Source organism: Vollenhovia emeryi, unplaced genomic scaffold (assembly GCF_000949405.1).
Source record: "Vollenhovia emeryi isolate VEMERY1.0 unplaced genomic scaffold, V.emery_V1.0 DF939161.1, whole genome shotgun sequence".
NCBI classification, from domain to species: Eukaryota; Metazoa; Arthropoda; class Insecta; order Hymenoptera; family Formicidae; genus Vollenhovia; species Vollenhovia emeryi.
The window spans coordinates 858,593-878,720 of record NW_011967205.1 but is presented as its reverse complement, the minus strand read 5'-3'; the positions used below and the strand labels follow the sequence as shown (position 1 = coordinate 878,720).

Sequence of the window (20,128 nt, the reverse complement as noted above, 5' to 3'; positions counted from 1 at the left end):
AGAGAGAGAGAGAGGGGGGGGGGGGAGTGATACGAGGGTACGACCGAGATAATGGCGCCGGCTTACGCCGCACAAAGGCGAAGAGGATGCCAGGGCCGTGCTCCCGGGGTCGGACTCGTAACGCGACACTTGTGCGCTACGGCTTAAGTTTCGTAATACCACTCTCGGGCGACTGCGATACAGAAGATACGACCGCCAGCGACGGTCGAGGGGTAGCCGCGGGAGACTTAATACAATTTGCATATCCTCGGCTATACACCGCGCCCTCGGCGACCTTCGCGGTGCTCGCGAATTCGCGTCCAGGATGGTCGCCCTCGCGACCCTTTAGCTCGCCGGATGTACGGCTGCGCGAGAACGACAGGTGCGGAAAAATGTGCGAACGCCGATAAAACGGGCTTTAAACTTGGCGCATGGGCGCTGTTGGTTCAAGACCGCGGGAGCCGATAACGCGCTTTCGTGCCGCGTGTCCTTCGGTGTTTAATTAAGTTTCGAGGAGAGTTTGGAGAACGAATACGTGGTGTACGTCGCACGCGATGTAATTGCTCCGGCGCGAGAAGCGAGAAGCTTTTCGCGACTGGCAATTTTAGGAAAACATCTTTTATAACGCTTGTATATAAGCAGAAATATTTTAACGCTGCACTCTTAAGCGTGTACTGCCAAAAATTGGAGGTACACGTTAAAAAGTATCTGTAATTAGGAGGTACTTAAAAATCTACCAAAATAAGAGGGAAGATAGTACCTCGAAATTAGGAGTCTTATTTTGGTGGATGCCCACAATATACACATAAAACGGAAGATTGATCCACATTATGTAATTTGTACTCTGTACATTCGCAATTTAATTCTTGGCACTGGCCACGAAAAATGCCTCGAATATTTATATTACAAACCGCGTCCATAATTTATGTAATATGCACTTCGTGTCTTTAGCGATCACGTGGCGCGACGAAGGAAGATAATAACCAAAGCTGTCTCTCGTTGGCATGGAGACAGGCATTTGGAGGTACATTGTACCTCGTACTACTTTAGGAGGTACGTACGGGAACTACTTGTAAAAAATGTGAATTTATAGACGGTACCTCGGGCGGTACCTCCAACTGATCGTCATGTATTCATTGTTATCTCACATATCTTGTACCTTGTGCTAATATACCGGGGAAACTATCTTCTATCTATCTTCTTCTATCTTCTAACTGTCTATCAGCATGTAACTCAAACTTCAATTATACTTAAAAAAGCGTACCTCAAATTTGGCGGTACTGCGCAATACAAGATTAAGGGCCAGTTTCACAAACGTTGGTTAACTGTTAACCAGAGTTCAGTCAACGCTCTATCTTTTTCTATCTTGTTCTCTAAGAAGAGACAGAGGATCAGTTAACCTTCGGTTAGCAGTTAACCGACGTTTGTGAAACTGGCCCTAAGAGTGGTAGACGGTACCTCGGGCGGTACCCCCAACTGATCATTATATATTCATTGTTATCTCGTATCTTGTACTTTGTGCTAATATACCGGGAAAATTATCTTCTATCGGCATATAACTCAAATCTCAATTATATTCTATTCTCTATATAAAAAAGGCGTGTTAAGTCGATAGTCGAAAGTCTCGAAGTATTATTGTCGCTTTTCCGAGATGCTGACTGACTGTCTCGCTTGTGCGATACATGCTTCAGTTGTTATTTGCAGCTGTTAAATGCGAATTTTTAGATAGAGTCAAAGGCGCGCGCTTGTGTTGTCTAGTACTTAAAACCTTGTATATCGAATTTGGTGGTGCTACGCGATACAAGATTAAGAGTGTAACAATTTTACGCCTCTGAATTTGCGCCGTTGTCAATTCGCGGCGGAATCGTGTCGGTTATTTTGCGAACGCACTACCAAGCACGAGCCTTTTGCAACCTTCCGCGTTTAATCGACGGAAAGAACGGATCCCCTAATTCGCGACCGGCTTGCCGAATACCGAGTTTTCATTAATTATTCTCGGGTCCCCGTTGAATCGATGATTACATCGAATTCCGCGAATTCGCGCAAATACGCCGGGGATCGGCGCGACGAGTAATTACGAGCGCGAATAAACGCGAGAGAAGCCGGCGTCGCTTATAATTAAACGCATTCCTCTCTTTTTTTGGTTCTCTTTCACAGCGGGATAAAATTTGCAAGAACTCGGGTATCACCGGGGCGCGTTCGCATTCGCGTTTCGCATTCACGCGTGCAATTTCGATACGATACCGAACGCTATTTCGGCTGATCCGTGCGATAAACGAGCGCGTTTACGTCTACCGTAAAATAAGCGGCGGTTCTATTTACCGAACGCTGAAATATGATGCTTTTAATGAAATTATATCCAGTAGTGGGGCGACCGAAAACCAGGCGATCGTCGGGCAGACGCGTGCATTTTGTAGCTACCGTACACCAATTTCGCGCGCTCTTGAGTGGCATCATTTTGCAGCTATTATTATTCCAATTATTGGGCCATTGGTACCCATGCGAGACTCAACCTGAAAAATGCTACTTTTCACGTGCGCAGACATTATTATTTTACAATTAATTTTCAGCAGTTAAACGAACGTATCTCCTGCCTCGAATATTTTCCAGCGAATACTCTATCATTCAACTTTCGACACATTCACGTGTTACGAGGTCGAACGGCAACGCGTCGGACTTTCGCGCGAGACTTTCGCTGCGACGCGAAAATCGAGCATTAAAAATTCCCTCGATTCCGATACCGGCGCCGAATTTTGGCACGCTGAAAGATACGCGAGCGCGAGGGATTAACCGATCGACCGGTCGGGCTATCAGAATCGGTGATACGAAAAGCCGGGGATCTCCATCAAACTGATAACGCATATTCGCGTAATGCGTCGACAGCGTGGGGCGGGCGGGAACGCGAGGCGGGACATGCGGGGACCAGTGGGGAGATGCGAAAGGCTCGGGAGATGGGTGCTGCAAGGTAAACGATATTTACGTGGCTGGAAGATCGATAGCAATTTAGCCACCCTTCGCCGTTCTGAACGAACACCTCCCGGCGGCGGCGGCGGCGGTGCACAGCCGCATCATCCCCCGTTCTCCCTCGCCCACCCGTCGTTACGCAGGTACGTCCACCATCACCGCCGTTGCTTCCTTCCTCTCGCCAACCTTCCACTTTCGTCCGTCTTCCTCCCGCATCCTCCCCGCAACATGGCCTAGTCAGTACTCATCCATATACATCGAGAAAATTAATATCTGGGCTTCGTCGGGTTCGTTCGCGCGCACTGTGAATAAACTCGGTTTGCGCCGCTCGGCTTTCCAACCCCTCCGTCCGGAGCCCTTCCCCGTTCCTTCCTCTCGCTCGCCCCCCAGCGATCAACGCCGCGCAGCCTCCTCTCCTCGCTTTTTCGCCACGCGCGAACGGACCCTTACTCCCGACTGTAGTAACGTCGTTTGGCGCCAGCTTCGGTTAAATAAATTTCTTTGTTGTTTCCGCGTCCCGTGGAAACGGGCGGCGTTGCGAGAAATTTTTTCTAGCGCGCAACGTTACACGCGGCCATCTTCCTCGGCGTTTAGATGTAACTCGAGTTAATTGTGGGAATTGCCCCGAGCGCCGTGTATTGCACGTTAATTGCGAGATGTAGGTATTCATAATGAACACTACTCTGATACGAGAGGCAATACCGAGCGCTCTGCGGACTGATGTTAATAACAGCGACGAGAGAATTGCATTTATCTTTTGTTGCCATTTTCTCCCGAAAGATGTTGCGCGACCCACGTTTTCCATCGCATATCGCGTAATCCTTCCTTTATTACTCGCGAAAGGCTTAATACTCTCGTTCTCCGAAGACAAATGTATCGCCACGATGATTAATACGCGCGCAGAGGGGAGGAAAAATTTCATTTGAAACCGTAACGCGAGCTCGTACGCGTTGCACGTGGCCGCGCGTTTCTATTCTGTTCCGTAACGATGGTATTGACACGATACGTAAATTTATTTTCTTTATTCATCCGCGCTTCGGCACACGCTGTTCGAAAGTCCGGAGAGTATGCCGGCATCGCGGGTGTCTAATTAAAAATTGCGGTCGCCGTGTTTGAGCCCCGAAAAACGCTCGAGATCCTTCAATCGATATATTTCCGAGGGAACGCACACGCGGGGCTTTTAATGCAATAATTTATATCGATATCCGATCCTTCGCCACCTCGTGTATTTTTCACAAGCACGGCCACCGTCGCCCCTTATTCATCATTCCGCCGCACGTCGACGTTGTAACCATGGGTAACGTCCGGCGTAGCCGCGCGCACGCCGCTTATATTTACATATTTAACTAACCCAACGGCGCGAGCATTAACGCAAACACAGACGGATAATCCGGAATATATTAATCCGCGGCGGGCGCATACCATCGCTTTGAATTAACGCGAATATTCCTGTGTAAGCCCCCGCACGCGCGGCAACGTCGAATCGGACGAGTGCACCACCTCGCATGCATATTGCAGGTATGTTAATGCGCTTTCTCTCCCTCCCCCCCCCCACCGCTGTCGTTCCCTTCGGTCTCGCGCGGGCACGGACCGCTCCCCGCGATGCAGTCGGATGCGCACTTTAGCGCACGTAAGTGGAGAACGAGGGAGCGGAAACGACGCGGCCGAACGTGCTATCGGGATGCCCTCCTTGTCTCCCTCCGAGCGAGTTAATCTGTCTCCTGGGGGAGCGAAATGCACCGGGAACAAATCGTTTTAATGCAGGGACAAACGAGCGGCGCTTCGGACGCGATAAGCGCAGTCCTTATCGACCCGCTGTCGCGTAACAGCGAGACGCCACCCCCCCCAATTTTTCCGCTCGAGGCGCGTATATTTCTCAGAGCGAGAGCGAGAGAGAGAGAGAGAGAGAGAGAGAGAGAGAGAGAGAGAGAGAGAGAGAGAGAGCACTTGGTCCAAAGAATTGATTTATCTTTTTAGCTTAACAATAAATAAACAGCTGCACACGTGGTATTATGACAGCGTCACTCTGTTATTATGTAACACTATTGTGCCGGGGTTAATGCGTGTCAATATTATTATTGACGTGTGCAAAATATCTATCGGTATAAAGCCTGAATCGGGCTGGTTTCAGCAGAAAACGATATTTGCCCCGCAACGCTAACTATTGTTATCAATGTTCTATTAACTGCAACGTCGATTGACTGATCCGGGAGAATGCGATTTCGCGTTATTATCGAGGCTTATTAGGACATATATTGATAGCTTCTGGACAATGTTACTCACGCGGATCAACGTTGTCTATCGATATTCGCGATATACGTTTTCCGCGAGTCTCGAGACGTGTAAGCCCGATGATGAGAGGGACGGGTCGAAAGCCACGGACGACGGAGCTGCCGTAAGCCGCTTTCGTCCGTATCCTCGGGAGGATTTAAGTCCCGACTCGTGCAGATCAAATTGTCGTCAAATATTTACGGGTACGGAGCCATTCGTCGTGTGCGGCGCTCCGAGTGTGTCGTAACGTCGCCGCACTTGCCACGTCGGCGCGAATCGGACGGAGGAGGAATCGACGCGCGGATGAAGACGCCGGCACTCCGTTTGCGCCGTCACGCGCCCGCGGAACGCGCTCTTTGAATTTTAATAAGTCGTAAAATCGTGGCGATCCCTAACCGGGTTAATCCCCGATTCCTCATCGCACCAAACGCGAACGCGTATCTTTCTATCGATTTCGGTTTTGCTAGGTCGTTTTGCAACGTTTCTCTTAGATCGAGGTCTTCTTTTCTCTAGCTCGTATCTTCATAGTAAAACGTGATGTTTACATAAACTTGGCTATAAATGAAGATTTATGCAAGCTTTCTGGTAGAAAGGCTTTTCGCACTTATTACTTTCTTTAGAAAGTTTGCGAGTTTTATTTTGTGAATCGTATCAATCAAAAATCTACAATAGATGGTTCGTTTTAATAATTATTACGGTCATTAACTACAAGACGGAATACACTTAATGTAAGTGGGCTGGTGCACCCTAAAATGCACAAAGTTTGGCGCATCGCCGTTGTATCACGGAAACCATCCGGAGTCTCGAGAGATCTTCACTGTCTGCGAGATCTTTCAAGTGTGCTCTAGCGTTGTTGCCGTGTAGTGGCGAGATATGCGAAAGATATGCAAGCCACGCTGCTCTTGTACAGCTGAGAAATTCTCGTTTAACTTGTGTGCGGGTAATTTTGTCGCGCGTTAATGGTAGAATAAAAATGCAGTTCTGGGACGTTCTAAATTTAGGCGTGCACATACATTTTTATATACAATAATTGTTTTTAAATTGTAATTTCCCCAGGCGTTTTTATATCGGTATCGTTGACTTTTAAAAATACATGTGAAAGTGTTGAGAGAGAAAAAATACACGGAGAGAATTTTCTCTTAAAATGTACCTTCAAAATCATGTAATCGTGGGACAACGTGGCATTTTGAAAAACTTTATGAGAGTTGTTTGAAGTTTTAAAAACTCGTATTATATCTAGTACACACTTTACCAGTAAAATGTACGGTAAAATTTTAAAAACTCTCATGAAGTTTTTCAAAATGCCGCGTTGTCCCACGATTACATGATTTGCAGGGCAAATTTTAAGAGAAAAATCTCTCCGCGTAGAAATATATCTATTGACCGATGATTCATAGAAGAATTGGTGACGATAATTCTGAGCACTGCGTAGAACGCAGCTCGTTTATAGAGAGTTTATTTTTGTAGTACGCACTTTTAGCGCGCGAAGAATCTTGTTCGTTTGTCAACGCCGGTCACCTGTCAACCTCAAGATTGCATAAGCTGGCATTGAGACGAATCGAAATCGACGTCGGAAGAGATTTCAAGAGGACACTCGAGTCAGTTGCGTTCTCGGAGTCGAATGTGTGTTTTATTCTTGAAATTCACGTCATTATCCTTCTACAAATATAGACGATTCCAAGATGTATGCAACACGTCGAAAGATTTTTTCGTATTGCACTTTACTTCAATCGAATAGAAGCTGTTTTCCAATGTTAGATCGAGGGATCACGTTTGATAAGAAATTTTTGCGGTGACTAATCAATCAATTATAATAATTGTGATACACATTTTATTTTGCACTTAGGTCTATAAGTAAAATTAATTTCTAACAAGGGGTAATCTTCAATGTCGCCAGTAGTAATTAAAAAGTTATATTTGATGCAATTACGAACAATTGATACAATATATATCATTTGAAAAGGACCACAAACCATGGTCGAAACGTTGTGAATTTTGAACATAAAAATTGCCAGACATGATCAAGTTATCATTGAAGCCTTAAAATAAATTTCGTTTATGAAATATATTGTCGATACGAGGCATAAAACTAATTAGTATTTCATTTTTGTGTTTCAGGAAATGGGAACTTGGAGTTATTCGATAGTGAGAGCGGGCCGGACCTCACGCTATCACCTCAAACCTTCACGTCAACGGCGGAGGCCTTCATCAATGACAATAGCGACAGTCTCGGAGTTCCAGGAGACAACGATACCGGTAAGTTATCTCTACTTGAATTTTTACTCGAGATAAAAACATCGCGATGTCGTAGGAAAAATGACATTCTTGTCGAAAATAAACGAGCCTCCACATTGACTAATGACCGAAAGCGATTCCCGGCGCGCTAGATAGACGCAAGAAGTTATGCGTAAATGCCAACAAATAATGAATCTTTTATTTAGTTGAACTCGTCCCACGCCGACGGCGAAGTTTCGCAGCTCTTGGCGCGTCACGTTGCGCTACAATCGAAATGCTTAATTTCTCAATTTCGACTTACAATTAGGATAAGATGATGAATCATAAGATAACTGCGACAATGCCATTTGCCTGACAATGATTTTAACGCGCGACTTCCCGTAATTCGATTTAATTCAATCTGCGAGAGTGCAAAACGTCGATGGGGCGCCGAGTCGTTAAGCGCCGGAACACGGGACAATGCATTAACGTAATTGTTGCTCTCCTCGTCAGCGGCACGTAGGAACAGCGGTTATAACTAGTTCGAACAAGTCAGAGGGGGGGGAGTGGGAGCCGTTGTCGCGCGTGTGCCGCGGCACATAATGCCTATTGTTTCCGACAAGTATAAGGGGCCACCGTCGGGACAGTCGTGCACAAGTGCAACGTGCACGCTTTGTTTCTTGGGGAAATGTTGAGGGACAATCAGGACCAGCCGGTGGGTGTAGCAGTAATTTCAATTATTACATTCCACTTCCTTCGAGCGAAGATAGATATTAATTCCACGGAGACTAGGAAATTTTGTAGAACATTTTTTTTATATACATATAATATTTATTGAGGAAAATAACACATCAATTTGAACACAACGTGGTACATGACTTTTCGTTCGATCGAGTACATGTTAGCGCGAATTTTGTTTTATTTCCTTAAGAACAGCTGCACCAGATGAATCATAATTTTTAAACACATACGATATTTCCAAGTTTCCGACAAAGTCGTCTAAATCATTCGCCTGCTTTACAAAGTGCGTTATTCGGCGTTTGATATTATTTTCTAAACAGCAGCTTTCAGCAAACGTGTCCAATAAATCAGATGTGCTATTTATAAAACATGATGCGAAGCATCGCAGCTTGCGACGTCATTAATATCGTATATCTCCCACGCGAACTCCGAATATCGCGGGTTGAGCCAAATGTCGTAATCGATACGCATCGAAATACAGATGTTTTCGTTACACGTTGTTCGAGACGATCGCTTTCACGGGTACAGTAAAGATGTAGTTAATTACGTGCGAGGAGCAGCGGTCTACATCGTCGATTTTGCCGCAAGAATGAATATTGCCGCATCGATATCGTGAATCAGCTGACCGGTGTCATTCAGCTCGTCTCGACGGGTGTGATTTCACGAGCCAAAAACGTACTCCGATCGTGAAACACGAGCCAACAATCATGCGCGTCACCGCGATGCTCTCATCGCACTTCCGCAAGGTGCATCTCGCTCTTACTATGTTAACGAAATCGACACGCTTCTCTACCAGGCGGTTTTCACAAACAATTTATAATTATCAACGTCAGTGTTTTCTTCACCATACTTGGCATTTTAATAATACACAGGAAAAAATGCTGTTGAATTAAGTAAAATAAAGTTGAATTAAACGTTAACGTCACGGGCTGCCACAAACATAAATAATTCACTCAATTGTATTTGCTACGGATTTATATTTTAAGCATTGAACTAAATATCCAGATTATTAAGACAACAATCTGATGTTTTTCATTTATTAATACCGATGTTGTTTCAACGATTTCAATTACACTGATCTTGTTGATACATCATTCTTTTTCCGTGTACAGAAAATTTATTGCGAAAAATATTACCTCAGCCAGGGTTTGAACCTGGACCTCCCCTACACTCTAGGCGGGCGTCTCGCCAATTCGATAATATTTATCGTAATAACAGTATAATTTGTAATTATATGCAAAGCATAATTTTAAAAATTCACCGAGCATTCAAGAGCGATTTTTCAAGGAGTTTAAAGTCGCGAAAGATTTCATCGAATACTTGTACTCCTCGCGATCGTTGAGTTTCATATATTTTCGTGCGAAGTTTTAGTTAAGAAGGAATTTTATCAGGTTTTACTTGAAAACAGACGAAAGAACGCGGTTAAATCCATAAATCTTAAAATTGCTTCGGAATAGTATTGCAACTTCGTATAACGTTCTGATTTATTAAGTAAAGCTTGTGCGAGCCTTGCAAAACAACTCGCGCAGTTCGAGCGCTTTTCATCTCGCTTCGCAGCCAGTATCCTCTCATTCCCCATATTTCGCGTATAGGAAGTCATCCTCTATCATTCTTTGGTTCCCGTATATGCTGAGTGGATTTATTGGAGAGTCGGTTTACGACGGGCGAAACGTGCCCGGGGGTTAGAGAGAGAGAGAGAGAGAGAGAGAGAGAAAGGGAGAGAAAGAGGAAGTCGGCACCGGATTTTGCCGCCAAACTCCAAACGAGCGTGGTCGGCGAGGAGCGTGGCTCTTTGTGGAGCGTGCGTGTACGTGGAGAGCACATAACTTTCGCGCGAGTGTAAGTTCGTTAGAACAATTTCGCGGCGAGTGGTTGTACCGATGCGATGCGACGCGACGGCGCGTAGAGACCGCGGTGCTTCCGACGCGGAAGGCCGCACGGATATGCGGCCCGCCTATGAATAAATCTCATCGCGGTAAGACGATTTGCACGTATCGTTTGCCGTAAGACCGGTATCGCTCGTGCAACTAGTGATACGAGGCAGGGAAACAATTTACCTTTTGCATCCGCGAAAAGAAATGGCAGCGCAATATTCTCCCTCCTGGCACAAAGATTTGATGTTTGATGTAAAACGAATACGCTGAATATTTCTATCGTGATGGTAAAGAATGGAAAGCGGAACGCGGTTTCCATTTTGCCAAGCGAGCTTTATCCGGTTTTCGCAATGCTTACGAAATGAAGCCTGCTTTACAATAATAGCCGTAATATTTTCGCCATCGTGTTTTCAGTTCCATGGCAAAAACGTATGTCACAGTTTTTGCAATGGTAATATCTGATTTATGTCAGATTATATGCATATGGATCATGTTCGTTCCCGGAAACCGAAGGGAACGACGGTAAATGTAAATTTCGCGGGGAAGGTCCGTTCTCGCGCGCTCTTCGTTCGCGAGAGCAATCCGATACACGCTGATTGCGGGTCGCGTAAACGAATGGAATGAGCTGAACGGTCGGATAATTCGCGATAGCTCCCGTTGTTCTTGAAACAATACCGTGAACTGGATCGTAAGAAGGCAAGAGCGCAATCGCAGTCGGACGTGATGTAGTTTACTTTGGCACACCGCTGGCATTCGCGATTCCGTCTCGGGTCTCGAGATGCATGTCGTTGTTTTCTGTGTCGGTGCGCTATGTGATAGACGTTAATTTGGCTCTTACCGATCTGATCGATCTGCAGGAACACCACGCTTCGAAATTCTAAATTAGTATTACTTGCTTGCGTCGAGGCAGTTACACGTCTTAAACAACGCGTCATTTCCATTTGCGAGTCTAAGAAACGAGAGATTATGTTATTACGTTCAGAAATTTCATTTTCTCCTACATTTATCATTTCTTAAGGTATTGTCTTTAATTGCCTCTGATGCGGATCATTGACTTTTGCCCGTCATTGAAAGGATCCCGGATTCTATCTCGCGTTGACCTTCTTTAAATTCATTCTTTCTGAAAGCCGCTACTTTCGTTTTCCCTATGTAATTGCACAAGCTTTGATCCTTAGGACAGGACGTTAATTACGATCGTAAACGATATAATCCAGTCGTCGTCGGTCGCTGCGTATTCTATCGACGAGTTGCGATTGATACATCATTAATGATGAAGGCCCGAGTCATGAAGGTAGTTGCAACACGCGCTGGTTAATCAATTACAACATAAAAGATGTTCTCCGACATAGGAATTTGTTAAATTTTTTTATCGAGAAATATTGCCGCGGTGAGAGAATAGTCATTACCATTCATCGTGCCTGATATATACCTACGCTGATTATAATTTTATGCGCGATATGTTTGCATCGATTGCCATATTACCGTAACAATCGCGTTTAATATTTGAGCCTTCTCAAGTATGCAATATATATTGTATACATTATTAATGTGTAATATGACGTGGGTATTATTGTTATTGATGAATCCACAGTGATAATGTCGAATTTCGTTTCTCAAGATTAATAACGTCAAATTGCCTAATAACTTTCACAAACGTCGAAAGAATTGTCGCCGTTAATTGATTACATTATCCCCTGATTGTAATACCTCGACATTTTTAACGCTGTTAATGCGAGAAATGCTCTTTCTTAGAGTTACAAGCCCTGGAGTAATTCCAGGTTTTACGGCGATAGATTAGATTTTTGCTGGACGATAAAATCTGGGGTTCGCTGATCTTTTTACAAAGTCGGGTACATTTTGTGCATAATAACGCTTCTCTCTTCTTCTTCTTCTTCTTCTTCTTTGTCACGTGGACGTCGCGTTTGTTGATTTGTAGCATAAAAAGACAATTCAACACTTTATATGTAGCCACACTTTTTTAGCTTCGTGAAATTAGACGAGGCTGTGTCATTTTAGCTCTAGAGATTTTTAGAGCTACGGATTATTTTAGTCGTAACTCCGTTAACGAGAGAAAGTTTCCGACAATACACGGGAAAAGGAGAGACCATAATGACGGCGTGGCGCATCGGCGATCGATATAGCGCCACCGGCATTCTCTAAATAATACTGATCGAGATTCGTCGATGCAATTGCAAAAATCCACAGCCCGCGGTGGTCGCAGTGCCGTTGGCCGAGGCGAAGAGATATCGAAACAGATCCGTCGGTAGGAAACTCGTCCTCAGATTTCTTCGTCCGCTCTTATCCTTTCTCGCCCTCGCCGTCCCCTGCCTCCTCCTCCTCCTCCTCCCATGCTTTTCATTCTCCGTTGGAGGGAATTCACTTCGTCGGATAGTCCTCTGAGATTCCAATGCGCTCTCAAACACGCTGAGATTACGTCGGAGCTTATGGATTCCTTATCCAATCTTTCGATCAGCACTCGAACTCGGCGTCTTACGCTCTTAGAATCCGCGGGTCTACTTAGAGGGGGGGAGGGGGAATTCATTCGCGAGAAACTTGATTTTATGTGTCAAATGATGCTAAATTGAGCCGAGCCGGACGAACAACGGCATTCTCGGTGGAAAAAAAGGAATCTTCTTTCGACGTGGACGCGAAATCGGATTATTACTAAATCAGTTGTTCAATTATTATTCACATTTGTTATTAAACTAAACTTTTTTCCCGACGTTGGAAGAACGTTGTTGGCCGCGATACAATGAGCAACTGAAAACCTACTAATTTCGATGGTACAATTGATTAGGGAGAGCACACGCCTCTAAAGGGATTCATTTTTATTTCTCTCGAGTTGGAATTGACGTCATACATTTTTGAGATAAAGAAATACGCGACTAAAACGAGCAAGGGAAGGCGAAGCAAGAACGAAGGAGATTGAGAAAGTCGGGAATATCTTACGAAGTTTGAAACGGGGTGTAGAGGAGTGTAGGCGATTTGTGCAGGTGACGTACAGCCGCGTGACGCTCGGAAGAAGTTACGCAAAGAAAATTGTAATTTTAGATCGAACGCTCGTACGTCGCAAAAAAATATTATTATCCATTTCTCTCAATCGCGGTATAACGCACGTCGATACCTGGCGCTCCGGTCGCACGCAATATTAAAATATCCCCCGGAGATGTGGGGGGGGGATATTGATTTTTCTAACGAATGGCGTCGACGTAACGATAATCGTTATTAACGGCGTTTAAATAGTATTTTCGATATTTCGGGAGGCTATTACTGGTTATCGGTCCGACGAGGCGGGTCCGCGAAGACGCGTAAATATTGCAGTTTACATAAAAGCGCCAGCGGATTACGGTCGTCGCCGGATCTGCCGGATATAATCGTTCATGCACCACCAGCATTCTCTCGAAATTTCCATAATATGCGAGAGAGAGAGAGAGAGAGGAGGGAGAGAGAGAGGTGGGAGAGGAGGGAGAGAGAACGAGTGAGTTTATGTCCCGGCCGCTCTTTACCGCTCTTAACGATCGTTCGTTCGGCGTCGTATCTCTCCCTCGGATCCCTTCGATAGCCCGGCCGCACTAATTTACACCGAAATTCATAAACGCCCAGAGCGGTCTTTCCCGTTTCGCTCGCGGTAAACAGCGTCGTAGAGCGCTCGTTTCCGGGATGGGAAGAGACCCCCCCTCGGGGTCCAGAGGTCGGGGATAGCAAGTGGCGGAAGGAAGAGCGTGCGGGAGGATGTGCGCGAGAAAGACGAGGACGGAACGAGCGCCGCGTGCGGAGGCGTCGGGGACGGAGAGAGGGATGTGAGCGAGTGTGACGAGGGAGAGAAAGAGACGGCGGGGGATAGAAGGCCAGGAACGGCCTGCTGCAACCTCGTTGGCTCTAATGCCGGCTATTCAGATCTCACAATGCACTAGTAATACGATTTCGCCGTCGCCCTGCGCGCCGTGCTTGCGTTCTCACCAGACACGGGCGGACACGGTTGACGCATCCACGCACGTAGTCTCCGTGACACGCACGCACGTTAGTACCAACATATCCGATTCTCACCGTGCGCGAAACACGCGAGGTCCGGTTTCTAAGGACAAAAATTGAAGCTTGTTCTCTCGGAAGTAAAATCGTTCGTAGAAGGGCAGGTTCTTTAAGTACCTACAGAAATGACATAAGAACGTGTACTTTTATATTCCATTTACGCGCAGGTCGAGAGAAAAGAAAGGAAGAGGACATGTAACGTATTGGTAGAAAAAAACGTAGTAGAAAATCTGAAAAAAGAGAATGGATTTTCGAATTTGGAAAAAGGGGGGGCGGGGTTGTTCCCAATGTTCTTGCACTTGGTACACGCGCGCGCGCGCGCCTGTCAGAGGGTTAATCAAATGTCGAAACGTTCGTCTTTGATCGAACCGAGACAGGCATGGGCGCGCGTCTGTGAGTGAAAAGCTCCGCGCTCTTGAGCAGAGGCGAACTTAAATTGAAAAGAGGAAGAGGGAGGAAAAGGCTCTTCCTCCCTCATTCGTTCTGCTAACATCGCCGGTATACAGGAGGCGCGGGGGATGCTAGAAGAAGGAGGGGGGAGGGGGAGAGCCAGGGTGGAGTTCTCCGCGACATAAAGAGTAAATAGCCGAAGGAACGGTCGGCTCGCCGAAAGAGAGACGGAGGGAGGAAGAGATGAGAGGCTCGCCTTCCAAAGGAAAAGAACCGGTTGCAACCGGGTAAAGAGGAGATGAAGGAGATGCCGAGGGGTTGTAGTGCATTTTAATAATCGCGACTAAAGGCGAACGGCAGCAGCCACCCGGCAACGTTCAGAGCCGCGCGAATTGCCATTACGTTCGCTTTAGCGAGCTCCGAAAGTGGCTGAGTATTGAAATTAAGTGTCCTTCATCCGGAGGCGCGTGTACATCTTTTTCTCCTCTCTCCTTCTCGAGGACAACGCGGAACATCGCGGAAGTGTTTCGCGACGTTACTCGCCGTCCGCGCGCGTGCGCGCGCGCGCGCGCGAGACCTCGGCTAACGAAACGCAATTAATCATCGGTAAGTCGGGATTACCGGCCCAGGGCGGCTCTGATCGCGGTGTTTTATTTCTCCGCGTAATTAATTAAAATTTCTTGCAACCTCTACCCCGGGACGACTTCTTGTTGCACGGCGCTCTCTCTGAATAAATCATTCGATGTCGCGAAGCTACTCGCGAGTAATAATAATATTCCATGGAGAATCGTCATTTTTTATACTCGTTAAACACTTCTTGTAAATATCGATCTTGTCGAATACGTACGCGAGGAAACTTGGGCAATTTATAAGTTCGAGTTGAAAACATTTGTTTTGTAAATAGCTTGGGTTGCGCCACTTGAAATTTTTCGCAGTTTCGATCTTCTTGCCAATCTTCTCGTTAACAGCTCCTTCGGAGTTTTTAATGTTGAAGATGCTAGCTCGCCCCTTAACGCTTTGTGCGAACAATGTTGGACGATTAGAAATCTTGTTAGGAATTCAATGCCAGAGCATAAAGTTCCTTTGAGATTGCTCTCTTTCGTTGAGCCGGCATTTATTTGCAAAGAGTATGCGCATTATAAAGGAAATACTGCAGGAAATTCTAGTGGAAGCTTATTTAATATCGCGCTATGTGTAATATCTCGAGACTTCATATGATTGACATAATGTAACAAAATAACTTGTAATGGATTGTTCAATGAAGCGGACTATGTTCCGCCTCTGTTCGTTGAGAATTATTTATTTATCGTCGGAGCTTAATATCTTCTTAATTTATGCTCCATACTTGATCTTAAGTGCTCTTCGAGCGTTATACATCATTAGTACGAAAGCTTTTAATGGTTGAATTAAGTATTACGACACGAAAGTTCGCTCGGCGGGAACACCTTCATATTATAGCCCATTCTCTGAAAGTTTGCGTATTTCGCTGATAGAAAGATGGAAGATTTATATCGAGGATGAGAAATTACTTATTCAAATCGATGAAATAGCTATATTTTACGGACAGAATCACGCGAGGTAAAAGCGTAGTTTATATCTTTTTAACACCGTCTACTTGGGCTTCTTATTATGAACACTGTTAACATTTCGTTATTCTCAATAACGAATTTGATTTCATTAATGTAATATAATTATCAAACATAGAAATCTCTTTAGGTTGCCAGTAATAAATAACAATAAATAAGTTTGGTCGACCTTAACTGGCACGTGTTTAATAAATTAAAATAAAATACTTCTGCGTCGCGGTAGGAAGATCAGTTGTTGGTTGGCTTTGCAGATTCTGGTGTTCAGATTCATCCAATCCTTCAGTATCTCTAATAGTATAATTATTTCTACTTTTAAAACGAAAATATCAATGCCAACCATTGCTATGAAAAGACACATGTGCTAGCGATGTGTAACGAGAAAATCGTTACTTAGTTCTTGCCGATACCGGGATAGCAGCTTAATCCGAATTTAATGTTCCTACGAAATGGGCCTCGCCGATTAGGCTGCGAGTGGCTAAACGTGCGTCGTTGAAACGTGGCGAGAATGACCGAATAAAAACGTCCGGATAGCAGCTTTGAAACGACCGGAGGTAGGTAATTCGCGGCATTGGGGGCGGGTATTACGGGGTCGAAAGGGGAATCGGCTCGTAGCCGCGTGCTCGTTTTGCGAATATATTTTTACGCGCCAGGATCTAACGCCAGGATCTCACGAAAACTTCTAATGGCGTTTCCTCTTACCGAAGTTTAACGCGGAAACTAGCTAGTTTTTCACGGGTCGGAGGCAAGATCAGAGAAATGCGAAGCAAATAATAAATCGGCACATTATAATAACAGCACCGATGAACCTTTTGATACCGATCGAAGCAACTCGCCGCGTGAAATTTTACGGCGGTCAAACGGGGAATATTTTCTGCACAGTCCAATTGAACGTTATAATTATTTGTCGCGACCCGTCACATCAACCCTTTCGCTAAACCCTTCGAGTCGCATTTACGTCTCACGTCCCCGCACGTACGTCCTCCGCCTTTGTTAGCTGCAAGTAAGTTCCGATTCGAAATGAAATGGAACCACCGGCGTCGATCCACGCGGGAATACCTAATTACGTATTACGACGCACCATTTCGCCGATGACGAATGCTCCGTCCCGCATTGATATGCAGCCGAGAAGTAAATTGATCGAGACAGGTCACGGCGGCGGGAGGGCGGGCCATGACTGAAATTCGACCACGGACCATCTACTCTGTACCCGGTTTCTCCGTGACATCCGCAGTTTCTATTATACGCCCCGACGTTCCCACATTCGCCACGCGTTCTGCATCGCGGAGGGAGTTATACATCACGACGGTGAGCCCGGTGACAGAGGGAATATGGCACAATTCAGTTGAAATATGCGCGTATTACCGTGCATTTTTATTAATCGCGAAGGCAGGTCGGCGTGACATTACGATCGCTGGCGACGATAGCGATTCGGAATTAAATACCTGATTCGCTTAGACGAGTGTAACGTCAGCTACGTATTCTGAGTTTTACACATTTATTTATCCTCATTCTCCTCTAGCTGAGAGGATTTCGTGTGAAATAATTGGAAGATTGATAAAGCAGAAGAGGCAACCGGCACTGGACCATCGCTGCTTAGCACCGAATGTTGAACAAAACTGTAGACTATTGAAAAGTTCGCTCGCTCGCTCGCTTTGTCGTACACCGCAAAACTCTGTGCGACATTGAAGCCGAAGCAATTTTTCTCCCGACTCCTTATTATACCGCCCCACCACGCCATCAATACGCTCCTAGCTGATGGGTCCATTACAGACTCTTTTCTCGCGCGCGGCCGCCGTCTGTCGTCGCATAATTGCCTCGAATTTCCAAGCGAGGGGCCGGGCGTTTCTCCATCCGCTACTTTATTCGGCACACCGCAGTCGACTCCGCCTTGTCAATATTATCGCGATTCGTAACGTCGACGTCGACGATGTTACGAGCGCCAGCGTCGTCGTCGGCGGAGGAGGAGGAGGAGGAGGAGGCGGCGGAAAGGCAGAGGAGAGGCGATGAAAAGAAGAGGCGACATTACGTTCTCCTTTCCCCTTCCGGCGGAGGAAGCAGCAATTTGCCTCGCCGCCGCTTCGCGAAAATCACCTCGAGGTGCTCTAGATGCCGCCTTTCTCTGCGCCGGAGATATCATCCTCTCGGCGCTTCCGAAGTTTCATCGCGGCCAATAGCAGCGGGGAGGAACATTTAGCCCTATAAAGTACCCGGGCGCTCTACCGGTTACCTCTCGGCGGCGCTAGAAATTGTTCTCGGAATGATGCCCCGATATCGCGGCCTCCCGCTCGAATCTCGTTACCGAGGGGATGTTGCGAGCGAGATTAATCGAACCGTGTCGGTGGTTACAATTACAGTAGCTATTCATTAGAAGAGGAAGACACCGCTCTGCGGGAGCGAGGTTCATCTGTTTCGCTAGGCGGTATACAGCGTCCACAATCTGGAATTTATGCGGCATCGTAGAACGCGACATCGAGAGCTGCATTTTTCAAAGGGTTAATTGTCATCGGTAAAATCAATAGCTAATTCAATTTGGCGATTTAATAAATAATAAAATTCCACTTTTCATGTCAACTATTGGATGTTAAATGGGGAATTTTTTTAAATTAATTTATGACTTGGTGATTACAACTTCGATTTTAATTTCTTTTTCGAAAGAGACTTAAATTAGACCGTTCGCCACTCGATAAGCGGAAACGCCTTTCGATTATTTACCCCGCAAATGGCGCGGGCAGAGATTACGGGGCGGCCCTTGATATTTTACGCCGTGCGCGCTTTTTTTTCTCCTGTCGTCCTAAAAAATAGCGTCATACGAGCCTCCCACGCACGTGCGCAATCGCCGTTAACCTTTCAATATTACCGTATCTTCTGCACACACGTAAGCGATTTCGCAGCCGATTTATGGTCCGAACAATCGTCGTGCGACCGGGTCGGTCGTTTTCACCCGCGAGAAGGGTTAGTGTCCGTCGCATACCACTGGCGATACAGCGAACGCCAAATGGGCTTATAATACGCAAAACGCGTTAGCGACTCGCGGAATTCAAATGAACGAGGGGTAGAATGAAGCTACATTTATCGTTCCGCTGCCATACGTTAGCGGGAAATATAATCAGCGTTTATCGATGCAAATTTTGTAAGAATTATTAACGTTTATCGAATTCGTATCAGCGAACGGTGAAATATTGAGTGGACAAGGGAACGAATAAAGCTGCCGCATTGATCTATCATAAATATGCAAATCTTAGAATAATATAATTAACATTTTTATCTACGCAATTTCGATATCGAAGAATACTTCTCGGCGTCGATACCGAGTTAATTAAAAATAATTTCGATATCGAAAAGAATTTTGCGAACCCCGCCGCTCCGTTACCCGATCGGCCGACGGAAAATTGACTTTGCGGTTGCGTTCAGCCAGTAAAATAGTTGTGCGTCTGTTTTGAATTTTCGATTTCGCGTCCATACCGCTTTTCCATCGCCTGGCCTTTCTCGCCTTTGTGTTCGCTCGTGTTCAACGTCCCGCCGTGCATTACGTATGTATAAGCGAGTTAATTTCAAGATGCAAGTCGACGACGTATCCCGGCTTTTCGCGCGTTTTCGAGTGTGCGTAAGAGAAGGACGGGACCACGGAAGATAGCACACAGTGATTTTGCGACGAGAAGAAAAGGGGAGCTCTTTTCTCGCGCGTCTTCGCTTCCGTGTAATGGATTCAAGTATAAATATGAATTTCCGCGGGAGAACGCATTTAATTATTCTGCGCGAGCGTGCACCGCCGTTCCGTTTCGCCCTCTCTTTTTTTCCCCTCTCGCCCCCTCGTCCGCTTTTTCCTTTCTTTATCTTCCCGGCTGCCGCGCCCGCGCACGGGCGGCGAGTTAATGAAAACGTCACGAAGATTTGCATAGACAGCGCGGCGAGAGAACACACCGCGCTATAATCAATTCCGCGCGATCCGTGTGTGATTCAATTACTCACTCAATTACTTACAGCCCAATTATTCAGCGCCGTCAAAGTTTCTCGTCGGAGAGATCGCGCGAGACGATCTTTCCAAGAATCTATTCAAACTTAATCTCCTCTCTCTCTCTC

The 20,128-nt window shown here is 45.9% G+C and overlaps 1 protein-coding gene across 1 annotated transcript in view; it reads left to right on the top strand.

Moving 5' to 3' along the window:
• Positions 1-20,128, top strand: part of LOC105564670 (zinc finger protein rotund-like) — a 326,878-nt gene that overhangs the window by 197,650 nt on the left and 109,100 nt on the right. The window contains exon 4 of the mRNA XM_012017214.1: positions 7,333-7,470. Coding sequence (XP_011872604.1) covers positions 7,333-7,470 — 138 coding nt within the window. The remainder of the gene's footprint in view (positions 1-7,332; positions 7,471-20,128) is intronic.